Source organism: Salarias fasciatus, chromosome 18 (genome assembly GCF_902148845.1).
Source record: "Salarias fasciatus chromosome 18, fSalaFa1.1, whole genome shotgun sequence".
NCBI classification, from domain to species: domain Eukaryota; kingdom Metazoa; phylum Chordata; class Actinopteri; order Blenniiformes; family Blenniidae; genus Salarias; species Salarias fasciatus.
The window spans coordinates 20,521,033-20,544,041 of NC_043762.1; the positions used below are offsets into that span (position 1 = coordinate 20,521,033).

The window sequence follows — 23,009 nt, forward strand, 5'->3', positions numbered from 1 at the left end:
TTAAACACATGAGTTCAACTATGTGCAGCTGGTGAGGGATTTCCCGTTCCAACAGACCACGGCATGCGAGACTTGGAGACCTGGTCTCCTCCTGCACTGCCCTCAACACTGACACCACCCACAGCTGAGTCCTCACTTCACTTGAGGCTCCCAATTTCACCCCCTTAACATGCACGAAAACTCACCAAATTTGGCACGCACATTCGGACTGCAAAAATTTTTTTATAAACACGTGTCATAGTGGAGATATAACTCTAATTGTTGATTTAATGAAAGCTACAAAATGATGCAAAATGACCAAAAGCAGACAAAAAAAAATTGCTACAGATAGAGTAATAGAATACGTGACTTTCATTTTTTAATATTACATCCATGTGTGGATATCATGAGCAGATAAAACTGAAAGGATCTAAATTTGATTTTAGAGGACCAAAGCAGTGACACTGTGGCAGTCCAGCGGTCGGGGAACCAGTCCAACAGAGAGATGGGCTCCAGTTTGAACCCCCCCCCCCCCCCCCCCCCCCCCCCCCCCCCCCCCACAGCCACTTGTGTTCAGTCGAGTGTCTTTGATCGAGTCGTGCCAAAAACCCCGAGTCTGAGTCGCACCAGTCCATTTACATTCTGCGAAGGTAGAACTGGCTCACATAAATATTCATCGCTGGATACTTTCCCCAATAGACAGGAAGATGCCAAGAACAATAACAGATCAGACGGCGAGATGATCTGTAGGATCATAAACTGTGAGGACATTCGCGGCTTCTCTGTCAGTGTAAATGCTGTGGTGCTATAAGATCACTGACTGATATCTGTATTGATATGCGATTACTTTGTGCTTTCCTCCTCTTCTCAGCTGAACTCTTTTGATCTAGTCTGTGATGCACCTGCATCTCTCCCTCTCTCAACATCTGGCTGCAGTGTGCTAGTGCCGTGTCGTATCAGCTTTCTTTCCTTTTTTCTTGTTTTCATGTAAATGCAGGTCCACACACACACACACAACTTACGCATCTCTCTTCTTCTCCCTGGTTGGTTTTCTTTTTCTCTGTAATTACAGGCTTCTTATCTACTTCCTACGTTGTGTGCTGCAGCCATTGGCCTCCTCCATGTTTCCTCCTCTACCATTTTAGTGTCACAGATCTTCCGCTGCATCTCCCTCTAACAGCCAGCAGGAACCGAAACACACAATATGCTTTTTTATCATGGGCGGACCGGCCAAGAGAAGGGGAGAGGGGTAGAGGAGGGGAAAAAACAAAAAAAACAAAAAAAGCAAAACAGACAGAAAATGTGGGCTTTGGCAAACATGGTGAGTCGGTGGATAAGTGTTTGTGTGCGTCCAGGAGTTGTAAAGTTTGATTTAATTATTCATGTGGAAGCAGTAACATTGCTTCCCAAACTAGCAAATGAAACTCCATCTTGCCAAGGAACTCACACAGGTCACAGCAACCAATTACTTAATGAAAATGATCAGGTTTCTAATGCGGCCTTGGCTCCAGCTCCACTCCGAATTCCTGCAGTACTTCACATCACTATTAAACAGTGTTCCTCCGTTTTCTTCCAAGGAATCGGGAGAGTTGTGCCACCGCTGCAGTCTTTAGACCCATCAAAAGTCCAAAAGGCTGAGCCAGCTTTAAGGAAGGATTATTACTTATTAAGAATGGCTGATGTATGATGTAAAAGTTGGCGCCCCCTTCATCTCTTTTCCCTCCTGTCTCTTCGGCTAAGTTCCAGATTCTCCACCGTGTGCTCACATTTTTTGTTTGTGTTCCTTGTGCCTTTTTTTCCCTCCTTCCTAATAACCCTGTAGCTCTTTTATTAGTGAGTGAATTTCAAAGGGATGCAGAAGTTCTCATAGGGACATCCATTATAGCTCCATGTCTTGAAAAACATAACTTTTTTTTTGCATATTGTGGGCAAAATTCACTGATTAGAAGCTTTATGTCACATGATTGAATGGAAACAGACTTTCAATGGAGAAATAATGTGCACCAGTATGTTAAGTGTTGACAGTAAAAGTACTATTCTATTCTATTCTATTCTATTCTATTCTATTCTATTCTATTGTAACTTTGACTCCAGGTACATTTGAAAAAGCTTTGCCGTTTCTGCACCCAGACCACAATTTAATCGTGGTGCAGAGTTGATTTTTGAGAGGTGGCCAACTGTATTAAAAAGCTCCCTTGTAAACTGTAAGTCAAGCTTGAGCATTTATTGTTTTTTTTGTTTTTTTTTTTATACTAAATCAAGTGATGTCTTTATTTCTTAGTTATTATGGTCTTTATGTGAAATCCTTACTTTCCATTGCTTTACCACAACTCCTCTCAGAAGAATAGAGTTTATGGAGAGTGTTGACACTGACAGTTTTTTAAACGAGCACATCAGTCGGTCTTTTTACAGGTACATTTAATCCAACTTTTGAATTATTACATGGATTTTCTTCACCACTGGAGCGGGATTTTGACAGACAGCTGTCTGTCGACTCCACTTGATCACAGATGTATTTAGATAATGCGCGTCTTCCGCGCTCCCAGCCCGTCTCTGTCTCCCCCTCTCCGGCTCCCTGGCTTCACCTCACCATCTTTCCCAGAGAAATGCAGCAGCGGCAGGCAGCGGGTGTCACACAGCAGGCTGCGCTCCGAGCGCACAGTCTGCATGCTGCAGCCCTTTCCAAATATTTCTGCCTGGCAATACAAAACCGGGTGTATCAATTATTAAATACCGACCCGCAAGGCTTGAGCTGTGTGGCATGAGGTAATCCTGCATGATGCTCACTGGATGGTTTTCTGCAGGGCCAACAAGTGGAAATGTGTCTTGCGCACACTTGCTTTTTGAAAACTGTTCTGACACTTTGAGGATATTCAATAGGAAGGTGGAGTGATCCTTTGAAAGCGCAGTGAGGTGATATTTGGGTGCAGCATCACATTTGGGAGGCCAGGGGATCTGTGGAGGTGACGTAGCAGTAAAAGTGATTTCTGATTATGCAGGGTGGTTATGGCAACCCCGGCAAACTGGATATATGAGGTCCGCAGTGGATTCAGATGATCGACCATGTGCGCAGGATTGAGACACCTTCCCGCATCTCCACGGTGCCGCTCGCGCGATCCCAGCACCCCGAAGCAGTGATCGATCCGCTGCAACCTGTGCGCATGGCACGCAGCGGACCGATATCGAGTCGAAGGCGGCGTTTTGGCTGCACGGTGACGTTTTAAGGCAGGTCCTGGTCAAACCTACCAATGATACAAGTCGGTCCTATTCTGCTGGGACTGATCGCAATGAGCGGGTGTCGGAGCTCTGCACGGCAAAGGAGCAACCACAGCGCGACGCGGCGATCAGGGGGATGCGGCATCGGTACGCGGGAGCTGTCCATCAGCACCAGAGCCCCGACGAGAAGCCAGGAGACAGCAAGCAGAGCCGAGACCAAGTCGCTCCTGTTTTCAGCCTGCCGCCCCCGCCCTCTTCCCACCACCGAGACCGCACTTCGACCGCCGCCGCGCACCGCCAGAGCCTCCAGGAGCTGCCCTGTCTGAGCCAGCCCTCTCGGAGACCCGTTCACAGCGGAGACCCTCTGCCTCTGGCGAGCTACGACACCAGCCAGCGACCTTCACACCGGGGCGCTGGACCCGGCACCGGCACCGGCATCGGGCAGCCGGCGCACCTGCAGCAGGATCCCTGGGCCCCGGCCGGCTCCCAGCAGCAGCAGCCGCCGCCGCCGCCGCCGCCGGAGCCGCAGTCGGAGAAGCAGCCCGTTTTTCCGAGCTGCCACTGCAGCTTTTCCGAGCGGGAGGCGAGCCTCTCTCCAAATCAGCCCCATCCTGTCGATCGTCTCCCACCGCAGCCCTCCCCACCTTACCCACCGCCTATACCGCCGCCGCCAGCGGCGTCCTCCTCCTCTCTGCTCTTTTCCCGGGGATCCAAGCGGGAGAATCGCCTCCGGAGGAGCGACAATAATTACCAACAACAACAGGCGAGCATCGTGGAACGCTGCAGGGGAGGAGGAGGAGCAGGAGGGCACCGAGACCACAGGCAGTTGTTGCAGCAGCAGCAGCAGCAGCAGCAGCAGCAGCAGCAGCAGCAGCACTGTCATTTAAGACTCCAACAGAGGGACCCCTCCCCTGAAGGAATCCGTGCAAACTCCCAGAAAGGGCGCTCTTTAAATGTATGTGAGTCAACCGAGGCTAGGAGAGCATTCGAGTCTCAGACTCAGGACCTGCAGCAGCAGCAGCAGCAGCAGCAGCAGCAGCAGCAGCAGCTGCAGCAGCAACAGATCCCTCAATTACGGGCGCAGCAACAGATCCTGGTGGGGAGCAGCCTGCCTATCAACCACTGCGCCAGCGGCTCGGGAGAGCTATGTAGGACTCACCAGGCTCCACTGCTGCAGCAGCCAGGCGCACCGGGGCTCTGTCCCCAGCGTCCGCAGCACTGTGAACAAGACCGCAATAAGTCTGGGAGGATCGGCGCGCCAGGCGACCGCAGCCGCGACTCGCGCGTATTGACACAGCGGGCGACCGCGGGGAACTCGTCCGCGACCGGCAGCAGCAGCAGCAAAGGCAGCCCCAACTACGGCTCCAGCTATCACCTGTGGCCCGAGAGCCCGCATAAAGGAGAGGAGAGGATACGCATCGACCCCCATAAGGTACACGATCCCCCCCCCGCCTCTGCATTTCCTCACGTGATTAGCCTCCAGTGACACCCACAAAGTGGCCTTAGCGGTTTTACTCAATGACCACGCCTGTCATAGGATTTTTTGATAGAGCATTTTTTTTCCGCTTATTGTGTGCGGTGCGCGCCCGCGCGCGTGTGCGTGTGTATGTAAGGAGAAAGGGGGGGGGGTGATTTGAGTCGTCATTCAGTGTTGTGGTAAAAAAAAAAAAAAAAAAAAAAGGAAGGAAGGAAGAAATGCAGCGGTGTAACTCTCATCGTGCATGCAGCCCGGTCATTGATATTTCTTATCTAACCTGGTGTTTGTTTCATTCGGTCGCACCAGCACGCGCATGCAGTGCATGCATAACAGGAAAGGAAAAAAAAAAAAAAACAACCTCGCAACGGTGAAGGCACAGGCACAGGCGCTCGCGCTCGCGCGCGCGCGCACACACACCTGTTCCATGTTGCAGTGTTGTTTCAGGTGCCTCCGCTGAAGATATTCTAATGACGCTGCACGGCGGCTGAATTAGAGACGAAGCGTTTGTTGTTTCCACAGAACAGAGGGGTATCCGAGCGGGGGAATTTTTAACATTCTGCCTTCCAGACAACAAGACACACAGCTCAGGTTCATTAGATGAGGCCTGTACCTGCCAGAGCAGCATCGCCACTCATCAAACTCACTCCATACAGCTGGCATGTGTTGCATGCTGGGCTTTAGGAGGACGGCCTTTCCCTGCAAACAGGTGACCAGCGTGTCACACAGCGGCTTTTAGATTCGACCGAAGAAATTCCAGCCGAGGACGCTGCCTGCTCGATGTATTCTAGAGGGGTAAAATGAGTTAATCCCACCCCGAACAAAATTGAATCATAGGTGTGATGGCAGGTGGAGAGGTGTACGTGTGCTTCAGCATGCATGTGTTAAAAGAGGAAAACAAAGGAGAAGAAGCTGCGACTGGGGGAATGTTAAGCAGCCTGCTTTGCTCTCGACCCAGGGAGCGCTACTGTATCTTCACCACCAATAAGTGATAGAAGAAAGTGCACCCTATGTACATTTTGTTCTGTCTTTTATCGGTAAATCACAGGTGATTGGTTTGCGGTCTGCTTCAGGATGAAGAGGAAGTAGTTTCGGTATAATTGGAGAGATACCAGAAAAATCCAGAATCAAATTACGAGGCTGTTGGAGAATGAACAAAAAAGCCATCGCAGCCCACTGAGCACAAGACCACCAGCACATCCCCCATGAAAAATCTGTTCAGCGAAACACAGCTAATTATTACTCACACCAATGGACAGATGGGCATTTGAACAGATGTTTATTTGGGGTGTGAAAGCTGTATTTTGAATATTTCACGCGACGGTTTGCTCCGTTGCCATTGTTGTTGTTTTTCCTGCCTCTGTGTTTCGCTCCCTGCGCAGTCAAGGTGAAGTTTTTTATATCACCGGACGAGGAAATAAGAACAGAAGGAGAGGCACCGGTGAGGGTGCAGCATCTAAATAAGACCACTGGACTCCTTTTTAACATGCTGCCACTGTTTTCTAGTGGCTGAGCTGGCACCCGGAGCAGGAGGTGATGCATCGAACCACCTTGACTCCCCTGCTCTGAACCTGGCACAATTTCGGAGCATCAGCAAAACATCAAAATGACCCAAAGACAGAAACTTTTTCCTCTTTTTGTAACTTTCAACCTGGTTTTTTTTTTTTTAGGTTTTGTTCAGATGGGACTGTAGAAACAACTCAAGCTCAGAATTCTGCGGCTGATTCAAATAGTTTGTGGACTTTAGAGATGCTTTTGGGCCAAGTGCACAGTAATTCAGCACAATGAAATTTCTTCACATTTGCTGCATATATTGAGTCAAAGGCAGAGATGTGGTACAGGACTCATCTACGGTGAGTTTAAAAATGAAAGAAAGCCTATTAGGAAGTCATACTGCTATCTCATAAATTACAGCCCATGTTGTCATAATTGCAGTGTTAACATGTCATTATTAAGAGCCTCAGATACATTTTAAAACAGTCAGTTTGAAGCAGTAGGGACTTTTAGAAATTGATAGTGGAAGTTCTTTTTTTTTGTGCCTCTTCCAAGGTGATTTGATGGTTCAATTGAAATTAAAGACTGGGAAATGGTGTTGAGATGTCAGGTCACAGCAGGATATCGGCGGAGCCGGCAAACATTTTCAGAATATTAAGCAGGATTATGAAGACGGAGATACTGGCCATCCTTTCTGCAGCAGCCTTCCAGCATGCAGTTGGCAGGATGACCAAGACATTTATTTATCACAACTATTACATAAAGCCGTTTCCAACAAGAAACTGGAAATCTGGAGAAAAAGAAAAGAAAAATCTTAGAAGTCCCTCCGTGACACACTGCCTGAGTATCAAACCTGCTTCCCTCGCTCACTTCTGACTGGGCCCAGTATTCTGATACGGCCAGACATGCTTATCTATTCATGGATATTTGTGGGATCGTGGTTACATCTTTAATGAGACGGCCCCTACCCCCGCTCCCCCTTTGAAATCCCTTAAACAAAACACTTGTGACAGAACAAGCCTGATAAAGTGTATACGATTACAGTATCCCACAGCACAGCCTGCAACTCAATAGCCGGTCCACTGAACTGATGGCCGGTAGTACGATATTGTGTCCTGCCTCAATAACATTGTGCTTTGAAAGGTGCATTGCTGCCTCTATTGTGATAGGCTGTGTAAGTACTCTAATGCCTGCCACTTACTGCTATGGTGATATCCCCTGCAGGGCCGCCGTCGTGCATAAACACTGGTGGATTTGCTCTCGTTTAACAAGGCGGATTTTTGAGGAGAATCACGCTACGTTACCGGCAGACTCAATGCCAAAACTTCACTTTGAAACTTCGAAAAGTGCAAAATGTAGAGACAAGAAATAACTGGGCGTTACCCTTTACACTTTGGCACGTTTATGAACTGAAGCAAAACGTCAGGTGAGGAGATGGAACGTTAGGAATCGAGCTACAGCGGCAGATGTATTTTCAGCATGTTTTGGATTTGATATAAATTGTTCAACAGTTGTATGTATGAATAATGTAAAATCAGCCATCGGTTTTCTATGCCGGCTTTATCTGACTTATGTGGTGCTATAGAATTCATCCATGTGAGACGAAACTCGGAGAAAGCCCACTCATGCACAGGTAAAACATGCTAACTCTACACAGGAAAGCCTCCAGCCCGGGCTAGAGGCAAATGCACTAACCAGTACGCCATCATGCAGCCCAGCAAGACGTGCATGTGCCAAGATGATGTTAGAAACTAAGATATTGTTTTCAGAAAGCTTGTTATGTAGTTTTTTTTTTTCAAGACAAAAACTAGCAATATCAAGTCCCGATCAAAACAATGGACTGAAAAATGATAATGATAATAATATAAATCATATTACATCTGAAAAATAATCCAAATATCTGGAACAGTCAGCTCACAGCCAATGTAGGAAGCAGATCTTCGGCTAAAAGAAGAATAAATGTGCCGTCTATCTCTACAAACTGTCACATCATTTGTTCAGTGCAACAGGCCTCTAAGCCGCTTTGCAATAGCTCAGCGTGTGTTACTGTGTGTGTGTGTGTGTGTGTGTGTGTGTGTGGACAAGTGTCAGCCCACCTTTCGGGGGAACACAGGGTTGTATGTGTCAGTGCAGAATGAATGGCTTCAGAGTGCAGGGAAGCTATTACGGTAAAGCATTTTGTGCAGCTCCTGCCAAACTGCAGTCCAACATGCGTATAATCACCCCGCATGATCTGGGAAAGGTCAACATGGCATACATCAAAGCGGCACTTGCAACCAACTTAATGCCTCTGCGATGCTGTCTGGAGGACTTAGCGTGTCTGAGTTTACTGCTGCTTGTGAGTCAAAAAAACCTGCTTTTCAAACAGTAAATGAAGATGTTGGCAGTTTTTTTTTCTTGTTGTCTAAAATCTGTGTTAAGTATTTTATTGTTGTTCTTTGCTGCGGTTAGTCTCAAATTTGTTCAGAGTGAGCCCTGTCAGCACACATGTGCTTTTTCAGCTGTCTTAATTGTCTAAATGCAGGGAAAAGCTGAGGTAATTGGGCTGCCGGCTCTCTTTAAACGGAGGCAGTTTGTCTTATCAGTCGTGTGTTTGTGTTGGATCTATAATCGCGCTGATGTAAAGTTGAATGCTGGAGCTCGGAACAATCATTGCAGACAGATCTGCTTACAGCAGTATGATTTACAAGTGGGCCCCTGCCAGGAGAAACATTATGTTGATTTAAACTTTCTCTATCAGTCATCTTACAGGGTCGCCGTTTGTTTTTTCTCTCATTAGGCGTCCGCGTTTCCACTGCCTTCTGCGTTTTGACAATGCGAGGGCAGCCAACACCTTCAAAGTAAACACATCCCACTGAACAATTAAATGTCAGACAAGGGGCAGATCCCGGCTCACGTCCTCTGTATGTGGCGAAGGCGTGCCGCTGCTGTAAATCCCCGATAACAGCGTCCGTGCAGAGGTGTGAGCCGTAGCAACCTCTCAGTTCTGGCTCCAGCCGGCACCGCACGGCCTGTAAGTATGAACACGAGGCGCTTTTAATAATTGATTGCTGTTTTCTCTGTTTTTCTTTCTTTCCTCTTTTGATCCGTTGTGTTTAAGTGCTATGTTGCGCCGCTGCTCTGAAATAGATTTGTGTTGCCACGTGTGTTGCCATGGAGAGATCAGCCTCTCTCTCTTTCTCTCTCTCTCTCTCTCTCTCCGTCTCTCTCTGGGGTGTTGAGTTTGGTCAAGGAACCATGTGTGGAACAAGATTATCTTTTGGATTTACAAATCAATGCGTACTTGCCTTTAACACATGCACACAGGTGACAGGTTTGTACATGTACAGAGTTCCACACACAGACACACACACACACACACCTACACAGTATAGGGTGGTCCTCACAAACGCTGATATTACTGTAAGTGGTGTTCAAATAGTGCTCCACTTGATATAGTTCACTCGCTTTGCGTTTCATTTGAGTGAGCCGGCACAAGGAGAGGTGTATTGAATTACTTGCGGTCCAGTTGAATACAAAGAGTGGAAAGAAAGCGTGTTGGGGGTTTCCTCAGCCGCTGCGAGCCTCGCCGCTTACTTACTACCGCGAGTAGAGTCACAGCGTGTTTTCATCCTGTCAGCAGTTCATGCAATTTGTAACTTGGCTCTTCGACCTTTTACAATGTTTGCCGTTTTCTAATGTGTGTTGCGCCTCGCCGTTTCATTTTTTTTTTTTTTTTAACTCTCTGCAGCCTGCCAAGTCTTCACAATGGCTCTTTGCTTAATAAATGCCCGTAATTCATTTATATGGTAATTCCTTCAAGATGCTGGCCAAGTGATGCCAGGCATATAATGTATCACTGCAATGCATATGCTTTATGGCTAATTAGGTTATTGATCTGAGGCTGTTCCTGCGTTAGGGCATGATCACAACACAAAGGAGTGTGTGAGTGTGAGTAATGCAGCTGTAAGCAGATATTTGTCATTCATTACGGTGCTGGAGACGCTCAGACGTACAGTAATGGCTTCATATGCGTGTGTGTGTGTGTGTGTGTGTGCGTGCGTGTGTGGATGCAGGTGTGCAAACATGCATCCTTCCACATATCTTTAAAAAAAAAAAATTGCGAGTAATTTCAGTCCTGCCTGCCGGCTGTTTTAGAATGTTTGTTAAACAGGGAGTTTGGGAGGAGTGTGGAGCAGTAATGAGACGAGAGAGATGTGAGATTTCATCATACTCTGCTCACACAATCGACTAACGCTCCGCTTGCAGCCTGCCCTTGAAAATTCAAGTTTTGAAAGCCTCTCTTGCCATTGTGAAATTTCGTACTGAGAGCATTTGTTTTGTGTGGCAGTGTGTGCGCGGGACTCATGCATACTGTGTGTGTGTGTGTGTGTGTGTGTGTGTGTGTTTGTGTGTGTGTGTGTGTGTGTGTGTGTGTGTGTGTGTGTGTGTGTCTGCCGCTCTCATTGGATACAGTTTTTTTCAGTGTTTCACCAGGTCTGGTCAGAGTTTGACAGAAATGTCACTCTTGGCAATATAGAACTGATCTGATGAGGATGGATGTGTGTTTCTTCAACACATGCAAAGCACTGTTGCGTGTGTGTGTGTGTGCGTGTCTGGATATCTACAGCTATAGTGGCTCTTTGCCAACACACAAGCTTTTGCAAACTGAGACAGAAGACGAGTTGAATGAAGCCGCTTTGCTCCGGCTTCGTCAGGCCGTCTTCATTACCTCAAATCACCGAGCAGGAAAGAGTAAAAATAGCGATCGGTGACAATGCGGCGCTGAAGAGGACAAGAGTGGTCGACTGTGGAAGGATGTTCGAACATCCCATCTTCACGCCTATTGTGCCCCGAAAGGCTTTTACACACTGTTTACACAATGTTTCTTTCTTTTTTTTTTGGTCTAGATGTGATTTTTTTTTTCTCCCGCACATTTTTTTTAAAGAGTTGTTTGTGTTTTCCGTGTAAAACCCAATGTTATGCAGCTCTTTGTGGAGCAGCACCGCCACATGTTTTGCAGTGAGCAGAAGAGAAGTGGTGTAGGACTATAAGTGGAAAACCTGAGGGCAGACGTGTGTTTCTGGGTCTTTATCGCCCTCAGAGGGTTCTTCAGCTTGCAGAGCTTCAGCTGCGTGAGGCAATGCGTCTTCCTCCCTCCTTCTTCACCTGATGAATAACAGGGCAGTGGACTGTATGGATGATCAAAACAAATGATTTTAACATAGAAACCCTTGTTTGGTGCCTCACATGAAGAAACTTAGCACATAATGACTCACATATATTGTAATTATAACTCATCTTACAGCGAAGGCCTTGATGTTAGTAAGACAAGCTTGTAAACTCTGCTGCTCTGAATGCCGCTGCAGGTTTTTCATCGGGCCATGTGGCAATTCAATCACATGATCGCACACAAAATGTCACCTAAAAAAAAAAAAAAAAAAAAATTGTATAAAAACTCTTCTAAAACAAGCTGTGATCATCTCTTGAATCCAACCAAAGTGTGACTGTTTCACAGCATTAACCGTCACGGCCAGACTGTTAGTGCTGATCCTGTCGAGCTGTGGATTGTGTGTGTGTGTGTGTGTGTGTGTGTGTGTGTGTGTGTGTGTGTGTGTCTTTGGTTTGGTTACACTGTAATGTTTTGGCTAGTTGGGGCTGAGTATGAGAGGCTGCACCCTTACAGAACCAACCTCGGGAGTTTCCAGTAGAGCATGAATAATCCTGCAGCGGTGTTTGAAGACGTCTTGGTGGCTAATCTGCTGAGCATTATGCATGATTGCTAACTGTTGCAGCAGTTATAGCCCAGCGGTGTGTTTGATTGGATGTATGGCACCTGCTGCATGTGTTTCCTCTCACTGTGTCATTTTCTTGAAGACGCCACAGTCTCGTCTGCAGCTGCTAAAGGTCACCGTAAGTCTGTCTGCAGCTTTGTGGAAGAACCTTCTTCTCAAGGAATCCTCCTCTGAATCACTGCAGGAAGGATTTCTTGTTTGAGTCATAACATCTGGAGTGATTCTGCAGCTGCAGTGATGTTTACACTCGTGTGTGTGTGTGTGTGTGTGCGTGTGTGTTCTGGGATTTATTTTGGAAGCCAACAGATAAGAAAAGACTTTGCATTTTAAAGATTTGAACACGACTGATATAAAGAAGCTGCGGCGGTGGTTTGTGTGGTTCTCTTCGCGCTGCGGTTCCCTCCCAGCCGCCTCGGCCTCCATTACCGTCCTCCCTCTGACTGTTAACCCCTTAATAGTCCGGCGGTCTGTGCGGTTCCCCTTTCGTCGCTACCATTTTCTCTTTAACGCTTTCGCGAACAAAGCGGCTTCCCAGCTCTCTCCTGCCTCTTTCTTTGAGAGTCCATTTTCAATCACTTGTTTCTGCTCCCCTGCCACCCCTTCTTCTCTGTCAGACCGAAAAAAAAAAAAAAAAAAGCTTTTTAAATAGAATCAATTTACACTAAAGGGCCCAGGGGGTATTAGAAAAGGCTGCACTTAATTTCATAACCAAAAAAAAAAAAAAAAAAGAAAAGAAAGAAAAAAAAATTCACAAAGGGAAACTGCTGTAGCTCGAGGCCGTTAGCACAGTTCCGGGAACTTTTATGCCGACTGTAGTACAGTACAGAGAGGGGTCTGGTTATGGTTCACCTCTCCGAAACCTGAAGAAAAAAAAAACGAAGTAGAGTAGGTATATGTGTGTTTCCGTGAATATAAATGCGGTGCTTTTCCAACTGGCCTCTGTTTCACTTCACCACAGAAAAAAAAAAAAAAAAAGGGAGGTAGTCCGTTGCCAGATAAGGATATTCAATTAGCTGGAGTCTATGGAAGTCGGCGTGCTGGAGTCGGCCGACATGCGGTAAGGGCTCTCCGTTAGAGTCGAGCAGCTATGAAACCTGATATCTGCTCATTTCATCTTGTCACTGTTTCAGTAATTTTCCTGCTGGAATGTCACGCAGGCGTGCGCCGTCTGCTTCGGCAGATAGGATTTTTCCCCGCCGTTTCTGCTCACCTCAGAGAGTAAATTGGAAAATACGTGAGGATAAAACTTGTTTTCAGATCAACACGGTCTTGCTTGTTATCGACGTGTATTTACCCAAAAATATCACATTGTCACAAGCGAAAAGCCTATTAACGTTTAAAATAAATGCTTTATTCAGTGGACGTGGGTTGAGGATCCATTTTGACCCTGAAATGTGAAGACATGACGGTCCCCAGGCTTCCCCGTCACTCCGTCTTCCTGTCCCTGCTCGTCCTCCGGCCGCTCTCGTCGCCTGGTGTCCTCCGCCCATCATAAATCTCCAGGCGGATGTTTCCAGGCAGCTCTCCAGTCAATCTTTACTGAGTTTGTTGTGCGATCGATCTGTCCTGTGCTATAGGTTGTCCTGGCTTCTCTCTTCGCTATTGATGTTTTTGCCTCGGGGGGAGAAGGAAAGTGCCTGTGCCTGAATTTACCGTGGGCTCGTTTTCAAATGACTTACAGTCACCCCCACAATGAGAACAGACAGGCGCTGGCGTCTCTACACTGACGGTGTTGTTGGATCACATGGTATTGACAGCCGGATAAGAGGTGGGGACTGAGAGAATGTCGTTTGAGTTAGAGGAAGGGCTGCAGCCACCTGAAGGCTTTCTTACAGTATGATCGACTAGTTGTTTGATCGGGCCGGGAGCTCACTAGAGGTTTCACATTTCAGTTTCAAAGCATAAAATGAGGAACATTTTTTAATTGTTACCAAGTGAATTATGCATATGGAGATTCAAGTAAGGATATTTTATCTTCTTTATTTAAAGACACACTCATCACAATAATAAAAAAAAAAAAAACATTTCAGCACTATACAGGGATTTATGTGTCCATAAATCAGTGCTTATCTGTGAGGCTGGTTTGAGGTGACTGACCTGTGGAGCGTCTTCTCAAAGACTCACTGAAAAGAAGAGATGTGTCAGACACTTTTACTACTCAGGAAACACGTCAACATCTGTAGCCAGGCTGCCTTTTTGAGAGCTGCTTGTTCAAACACCAGAAGTGCAATAGAAAAACCACTAAAATACTTTTTCGTTTGTACAAATTGAAAGGAATATTTCCAGATTCTGCCTGACTGAAATAGGTTTCAATACATTCTTGTTTTACTGTTTGTACAGTGTTTGCTGTTTTCTTGTTGATGAGCTTATGAAAACAAAACAAGCTTTATTACTTGCCAATTGATCTTTAACTGAATCTACATGAGGAGCCCCAAAAATTGTCTTCTGACATTTTTTCTATTTACTATAAAATGTGATTTCTCTTCTTCCATCCAGTAGTTTAAGTGCCGGATCGGTTCGTCTGCCGTGTTGGCGGTTCGACCCCCTCGACTCACTCTGTGTATTTGCCGTTGAATGAGCCCCAAATTGCTCCCGGGAGAGGAGAAGCATGGTTCCCGTCGCCACTGTGGTGTGTGTGAACGGTTGAATGTGACTAACGGTAGCACCTCGAGACTCCTGGAGTGGTGAAAATCTGCCAGATGAGTGAAATCCATGGCGCTGCCGGGCCACCGCTTCAAACTGGACAACTCATGTGATCACAGGAGTGTTTCGAGCGCAGCTGCTCACAGTTTTCTCAGCATTACAGTCGACCATTTCTGAGCAGACACCGATAAGAGCACCGCATGATGATGATGTGTTGTAGAAATATACTGGATGGCCATTGTGGTCCGCTGGGAGAACTCTGACTTGGTCCTCTGAGCAACACGAAGTGAGGCGTGTTCCAGCATTCTGTGGTGTGTGTTCTGCTGCCCGACCGGTATTTAGGTAATGAGGGACCATTGGGGTCATAAATCACGCAAAGAGACGGTCTTACATAATGTCAACACTGTACTCTCCCACACACACACACACACACACACACACACACACACACACACCCTCTTACATGTTCACTTACAGTTGACTACATGAGCAGACGTCCGACTTGCCCACATATGAGAATAAAGAAAGCATGAAAGGACGGTTTTATGCAAGAGCGACACTGAAGAACATCCGTGACATTAATGCACAGTGAATCGGCCACAGTTGACATTTCACTACACGTTTTACTCTTTGCACAAATATTTTCACCTTTGAAACATGTTTTTCTTTTTTTTTTTTTTGTTAAATCAAAGCTAAGGATGACTTTTTTTTTTTTTTTACTTTTTATCCCATCCTGGTGTCATTTCACTGACTTTCACTGGTGATTATGATGGATGTTTAACTTTCGACACACTCATCAGAGAACCACCTGCTTAAGTTACTTTAATCTCATCATAAGCAAAGCAAAGGTTGCATGGAAGCTGCAACACACACACTCTGAACAGCCCTTTAATCATGGTGCATCTTGGCTTTTCAATTCTTTACTGGTGGCTTCGGTTCACTGAAAAGCTGTGCAGAAACAATCATACCTAAAACAAGCCACTGGTATCAACCTGGTCTGAGAACACTGAGCCTGATTCCGCTGCCTTGGCTGGTTTAGAGTTCATTTGTGTGTCTTCGCCTCTTGGTTGCTGCTGCCTGCGCTCCCATTGCTGATCGTTCAGCAATCTTCCTGTTAACTTCATGAAGCAGAAGCTCACATTTGGTCGAGCCTTGTTCCGCACACTGTTTATTTACTCTGTTTCTTGCTGAGTTTAGCTTTTTGTCAGTCAGAAAAAGATGGACATTCAGAGTCAGATTTGAACCGGTACTGTTTAACATATTCAGTTGTTGTTGATGAGTATTATGCATTTGTTTGGTACGAAATATATGTATTTCTTAAAAAATGTCAGAAACTTGAAATCATTTGACTCTTTTCATGGTTTCAACATTTCATGTTACAGGCCGTGTGTGTCCGATGATCAGGCTGGGTTATGAGACTTCATTGAAACTCGGCCCTAATTTTAAAAACTTAAAGCAAAATCCAGAAAGGAAATGATTTCCTTTCTGAAGCACCGTCGTCACTGAAGTCCCACGCACCGGGAGAATAGTCTGTGCATTAACACGAGCATGTGCCTGGAGGCTCCTGTTACATAGATCTGCTCCAGTTTCTTTTGTTGTCTGAGCTCATTCACCGATACAGTCGGAGTGATGCTCTGGATGTTGCTGAGTATTACCAGGCTGGAGTGTTTTCGTCCTGATTCTCTTGGCTTTGGAAACTTGTTTCTGGTCTAAACTGCTGATCTCATGTAAAGAGAGCTGTTGCTATATTCAGCCACCCCAGCTGCTGCGTGCGAGAGTAACACTTTATAAAGAAAGTACCGTCTTAATCTGAGTTTCATTTTTTTATCTGTGAGGCTCTGAGTTTCCTTGTGGAATATCAGGTGCTTTAGTTTCACGTAGCGGCTTCATGGGATAGCAAGCTCCCCTGTCGGTCGTGGCACCTTTAGGGAACGGCCAAATGGTTGTCCTCGCCTTGGCCCACACAGCAGGTGCGCGCTCGATGCGATATCCCACTCAGCGAGGCTCTGGGGAATCGGCCATGTGGCAGCTGTGCCTGCCGGGCCTCACATGGAAGATTCATAATGGCGACTATCATCTGATCTCAGGCACTTAAACCATCGGCGCTCTGCCCGTGCTCGCCCACCTGAAAGTTGTGCATCCACTTACTGCCGCTGGCAACATCTCCAACCCCCCCCCCCCCCTCCCCCCCCCCCCCCCCCCCCCCCACCTGTAGGCTCTGAACCTTATGCCCCCTGTTGGGGGGGAGTCAATGCCCTTCTGCCCCCTCGTTCTGCTGAGCGGGGCTTCATGTTTTACTGTAAGTTTTAAGCTCAACAAGCAAAAGTTACAGAAAGAAATCAACAAATTTTTTTAATATGCTTTTTTTTTATAAACTAATCATTCTCTTATATTACTGTCGATCACATAATAACAACATAGTTTTAACAAGAATATTAATAATGATAATAGGAATTTTTTATTTATTTATTTATTTAGAGATTAGATTAGATTAGGAATAATTCATAACAAGTATGACGTTGTTGTCCTCAGTAGAAATGGTCTGAATTCACCTTTTGTCCAATGTGAAGGAATTCCCAAAAACCTCCTTCTCATCTTTCTAAAAACAAAACAAAAATCTGAAGGATTTCACTTTGAATTAAAATCTCTTCCTCTTTTTATGTAAGTATTTATCGTCATTACATGAATGTGAGAGAAAGTTGCATGAATCCCTTTATTTACTCTATATTCTAAATTCCACTGTATTTAAGTAATTAAGATAAGATAAGATATGTTTTTCTTTGATAAATCACATCAAAGTCCTGCATGTCGGCTGATTCTGTCGTTGAATGAGGCCAAAATCTCTCTCTAAAACATCCAGTTAATGCTGGAATGTCTGTAGAACAGGATCTGCCTCTTTGTAAGAAGGTTATCGGCACAAATCCAGCATCAATCAAGCAATCAGGCATAACGGGACTCCATAGAGGCGAATGGGGCAAAAACTGTTGATTAGCTGAAATGAAAAGGACAACTTCAAGTGCTTTGATTAGTTCAACAGTTGAACGCTCTCCAAGTCCTATTTTCATGAACAACGTCGTCACATCTCAAGGCTTTATGGAGGCATCAAACATAAAGATCGGCTCCGAGAGCATCAGGCGGGACGCAGCCGCCATATTTACCCTCACCCATCTGAATTTTATATTCTCTGTCACAAACATGCTCTCGCCGCTTTGCTGTAGGCGTCGTTGTAGCGGTTCACGATGAGAAATCAGTGGTTGGCGTTCAGACTTTCTGTGCAGAGTTTGCATGTTCTCTCTGTTCGTACATCATGTGAGTAAATCACGTGTCTCAAATCCAGCGTCCACACACGCGACGGTTCACCCTCAGCTTTACAGAGGCTGAACGACTTCGCTGAACACGCGGCGTCGCTCGTCTTCGGCTCTTATTTGGAGTGTTTTGCGGGACTTTCGGAGTGTATCTCTGCACGTTTACCTGCGGCTCAGAGCTCAGCTGAACGAAACAACACTGAGTCACTCATCACTCAGTTATGCTCAAGAAGATAAACACCACTGCACCTCTTTTCACTATTGTGTCATTTATGACTGATTTTTTTTTTTTTTTTTCAATTTTGCCAGAAGTGAACGTGCAAAACACTTAAAAAGCTGCGAGTGGCCCCGCAGCCCATTTTCTTTGGGCATCCATCTTTAGTGAAGTGACATTTACCAGACTACTCTCCAGTAGTGAGTGCTGCAGATGCCTTCACTTTAATCATTTAATGACCACATTTTAATGACGCCGCGGCTTCATTAGAAAACACTGCCTCGGTTCAGCCATCATGTGAGGAGATTGATGCGCTTCTATTTTTGTCACAGCTTTGCTTGTGGTGATGGGCTGATGAATTAGCTTTAATGGGAGTGTCATGTATTTTGGAGCCCTTTTGTCTGATTGCTATAATTCAGGAGTCCTGGGTGTCTGACGCGGGGGTCACCTCCCTCCGACGAAGCTGAGCCTCCTGCTCCTCGCCTGAATCTTCAAACGCTTGACGGGGAATGTGACCGGGAGAGTTTCGAGCCTCGGTCTGTTCAGGTTTTTGTCATCCTGACATCAGATCACGTTCAGATTGTTATGAATCGATGTCAGAATTCATGGGTGTGTAGATTAAAACTTGCGTTCAGGGAAATCAGACATCAGAAAGCTGAAGAATACTGAAAGGAATCCTGTAAAAACTGGACTCAAGTTCATTACTTGAGTAAATGAAGCTATTATAGCTTCATTTTTATCTTGAGCGCGCTGCGGTATATGTGGGTTAATGTGATATCCATACCGCCAGCTTTAAGGTTCCATTTCGCCGTCACATCGGGACGAGCCCACCCTTTACGGTTTCGCCTCAATCTACAAATCAAGTTTCTAACAACCCTCGCCTCTAATTTGCTGGAAATTAAAATTGTTCCTAATGAGGCGGCAGGCGTCCCACAGGGAAAGTAACCCCCGCATCAGTTCTGGCCCCAGCCTCCCCAGGACCTAGTTTGGAAAGACACACACTCATGCATGCTACACATGAAATAACCTTGTTGGGTCCTAATTATAAAAGCACAGAGTGTCTGTTCAGCACGCTGCATTATGAGTCCTAACAGTAACACGTTCCCACAGGCAGGACCCTGCGTCCGCTGAGGCTCGCTTCTGTTTTTGGTTAATTTATTTTAAAGAAGAGTAAGAAAAAGAGGGACAGTAAGGGAACAAGGCTGAGTGATTGCTTCCATTATCAAAACCAGCATCTTCTCTTAACTGCAGGTTGTGTGAAGAGTGACTGTGACACATACTGCTTTGATAGCAGACATCTATAGTAACTGCAGCCACAACCCTGCATTAATCATGCATTATTCGCTTACTGCGAGAAGAGCTTCTCTGTTTTTTAATCTGATGTGTGAACAGTTGTAATATCCTCCTCCTCCTCCTCCTCCTCCCGTCCCTTACTGTGTTTTCTCTTTTATTACAGTATATTTTTATGTAGATCCGCACCAACCCAGCTAATTATGGCCACATTATGTTTTAGATGATTCACAGGAACAGTAAACGTGTTCTTCAAATGACGCCAGCGCCCAGCTTAACGCTCTGAGTCAGTGTGATTGTTCTGTATCTTACATGCTTTTTTTTTTTTTTTTTTTTTTTTTGCCACAGAGGTTAAAATATCCCAGAGGCAAGTGCAGCGGTAAACCTGAGGTTGTCACACTTTATTGTGCATAGATTTTATGTCTACAAATAATAATGACAGAAATTGTCATCAGACCAGGACCGCGGCATTAACCTTCACAGTCGCTCTTCGCTCAGTGGAGATTTTATTCTTGCTTTATGGTTTGAGATGGCGGTCGCTGATGGCGGAGGCTTTTATTTGAAGCTGTGCGGGTATTTCATCTGGTTGCGCTCCGACACAGCGTCCGTTCAAAGGCAGCTTACTAAAAAAATCCACATACATGCTGGCTAAAGAAAAAGTGGTGAATGAACATCGACAAATAACTCCAGTGTTTCTGATCACTGACTTGGTGGCGCTTGACTCTGAAGAAGAATCAAAGATGATATTTTATTAACTGTTGATTAGACGAGATTAACCCACAGAATTTATTAAAAGCAGAGCAGTGATGGGAAAAAAGTAACAGGAGTATAAACTACAAACATTATTATATCGACATATCTTTCATGATAAACTGCAGGAACTTTTAGTCTGCTTGTTTAACATAAACAGCGCTTATAAATCACTCAGACTAACACAGCAGTCATCAGGGGTGAGTTTCTCCCAGACCAGATGTGGTTTTGCAGAAAATTACAACATTTTTGCAAGGAAAGAGTTTTCGGCCCCGTTTGCATAACATTTTCCACGGAAAATGGAAAATTCTGGCTGTTCGTTCACATGAAAGCGGTGCTTGGAGCCACTGAAAATGCAACTTTTTTAAAAAGTTACTTTTGTCTTCATAAAAATATGTAAAATGCAACTTTTGTCTTTTTCCGAAGCGCTGTTGTCCATACACACTATGGCTGTAGTACATAGTTCTACACAGATCACATTAAAAATCACGCGTCACACTATTAACATTGAAAACCGCATGAATGTAGGATGCGGCAGCAGCAGCAGCGATGCTTCACTCTAAAAATACGCCACGAGGGCCTTCGATAGGCTGATGGATGTGATCTGCCGACTGTTGGAGATGTAAGCCATCACTTCGGCCCTTTGCAGCTTTCATAATGTAACAATATGCACAACAAGACGCGAGTAGATGTGGGACTGGAAGGGTCTGAATAAATGCATGAAGCGAAAACACACTTGACAATGTACTTTTCATGCATTTCAACGTATACAGTATGGGATTCACGGCTTGTCCCAGACACGTATGAAGTGCTCACTTCAGCGCACATCAAGCTGTTGAAATAACTCAATCCTAAAAACAGAGAGCCAGCCTCGGTGCTCCGCAAAAGAATATCTGAATGATTGAATATTCAGGACCAGCCCTGCCTGGACTTTCTGGGTGTTATGTGAAAACTTTAAGCATTGCCTTTGATTTCAATCCCTGGGATTGCTGTGTCTTCATAAAACACGCTGGATAGCTTTAGCTTATCCCAGACAAGAGCAGAAGCAGCCATTATTTAGCAGCAGACATCCCGACAGAGATATAAGGGTGTGAAGTATCGTGCGATAAGACCCGGCACCAAGCGGCTCACCTTTCCTGCGAGGTGACAAGGTTTAAATTATGGTGTTATTTCTCAGACTTGATATGTGTGAGTTGCATAACACTTGATGCGCTAATAAAATTCAGCATCACACGTCGTATGTTGTTTATTTCGGTCAGCTCAGCAGACAGGCGGCGGTGATGGAGGGTTTTCTTCATGAAGGCGGGGGCTGCTGCCGCTGGTTTTTCCCTCTGTGTTTTTAACCGGCCCTGAGTAATGATCCGCATGCAGGTCAGGGATGGACGGAGGAGCCCCGATGCCCGCCGGCCTGTCAGAGAAATGTGACAGCGTCTAGAGCGCCGGGACAAACTGGAGAGTGTAGCCTGCAGCTCTCCATCACCGCGGGGCTGGAAGAGACGCCTACAGGGAGCCGTCCCCCCTCTCTCTCATGTCTCTTTCTCCTTTCACCCTCCATCGTTCATGTTGCCTCAATTTCTGGATCCCCACCTTATTTTTGCGCCCCCCCCCCCCTCCCTCCTTCCCTTCTCTTTTATGGTCTTTCATGTCAGCATCTGTCTGCCGCTCATAGATTTCACACACACTTTCTCCTCATGCCTGTTTCGCTGCGGCACGCTGTCTGCATCGATATCCGACCTAATCCAGAGTCTGGCCGAAGCGCAGCTTGTTCAGCCGGCTCACATAAACACACATCTATCCACGTATCCTCCCACCCTCCCACCTACACACACACACACACACGCACACACACAAACAATTAAACGGACTGGCACCCACAGTGTTGAACTTTGCAGCACAATTCCATTTTTAGAGTATTTAAACCATCAAAAGTACATCACAGTATCCCAGAACAACCCGAAAAAAGACGAGGATTTTCTATTAGATTTGCGCTGACTGAAAAGTGAGGCAGCGAGAGAGAAAGACAGCGAGCGAGAGGCAAGACGGAGAGTTGCCTTCATTTAAATTGTTCTGCACTGAGGCTTTTTCAATTTGATTATGAGTCTCCATTTCATAGAGGCTGGATGCGGCACGCTGTTCAGAATGAAACCGAGCCGTTTGTTGGCTGGACGGGCCGTCTCCCCGAGTCCCTCCTGGAGACGCACCGGGGGACGACACGGGCGGGCCGGCGCCCCCCCCCCCAAGGTTTAGTCTGGTTGCAGGGGAAATGCGTGACGCTAAGGAGCTTGGGTAGCCGGCTAAGTGGGCGAGGGTATGGAATTGATTGAGTGCTTTGAGGTTTTGAGGAGTGATGTGAGGACTCCTGCTGTAACGTCTGTGAAGGACTCTTTAGTCACACAGAGGAAAAGTGAGACATGAATTTCACATTTCGTGAGTTGTGTCCCCCGTCTTCTCCTGATTCCCTCGACCTGCGTCGCCTCTTCCCACTTCTGCACAGAGATGCAGAGACTCATGGGATCTCACGGAGAGACCTATTGGACTGCTTGGGTCTGTCCTGACCTGGTTCAGTGATGGACGATCACCAGGAACAAGGTAACTAAAGCTGAGCTTTGTAACAGCAGCCCGGCGCCATCGGCGTTCATCAGCAGTCCCGTTCACTGGTGTTACTGAAACAACCCTTCCTGGGATGTTCTCCTTTTACGTCTCAGGCTCCGGGGTGAGTTCCATGACTGTCACAACATGGCTATTTTACTCTGATGTATCGGCTCGTAATTAGCCACTGGAAACCAAATTACAAGGACATTTTGGGTGTTATTTTTCAATGTGTCTTGCCCAATTCTCCAGGGTTTCTCAGGAATAAAGAAACTACGTCT

General features: G+C 46.0%; 1 protein-coding gene across 4 annotated transcripts in view; it reads left to right on the top strand.

The window, feature by feature from the left end:
• Positions 1-3,125: 3,125 nt before the first annotated feature.
• The window catches only part of kcnn1a (potassium intermediate/small conductance calcium-activated channel, subfamily N, member 1a), a 44,411-nt gene continuing 24,527 nt past the window's right edge, over positions 3,126-23,009 (top strand). For all 4 annotated transcript variants that reach the window (XM_030116084.1, XM_030116087.1, XM_030116085.1 and 1 more), the window contains exon 1: positions 3,126-4,627. In XM_030116084.1, the coding sequence (XP_029971944.1) occupies positions 3,332-4,627 (1,296 nt within the window). In that variant the 5' untranslated portion in view covers positions 3,126-3,331. The remainder of the gene's footprint in view (positions 4,628-23,009) is intronic.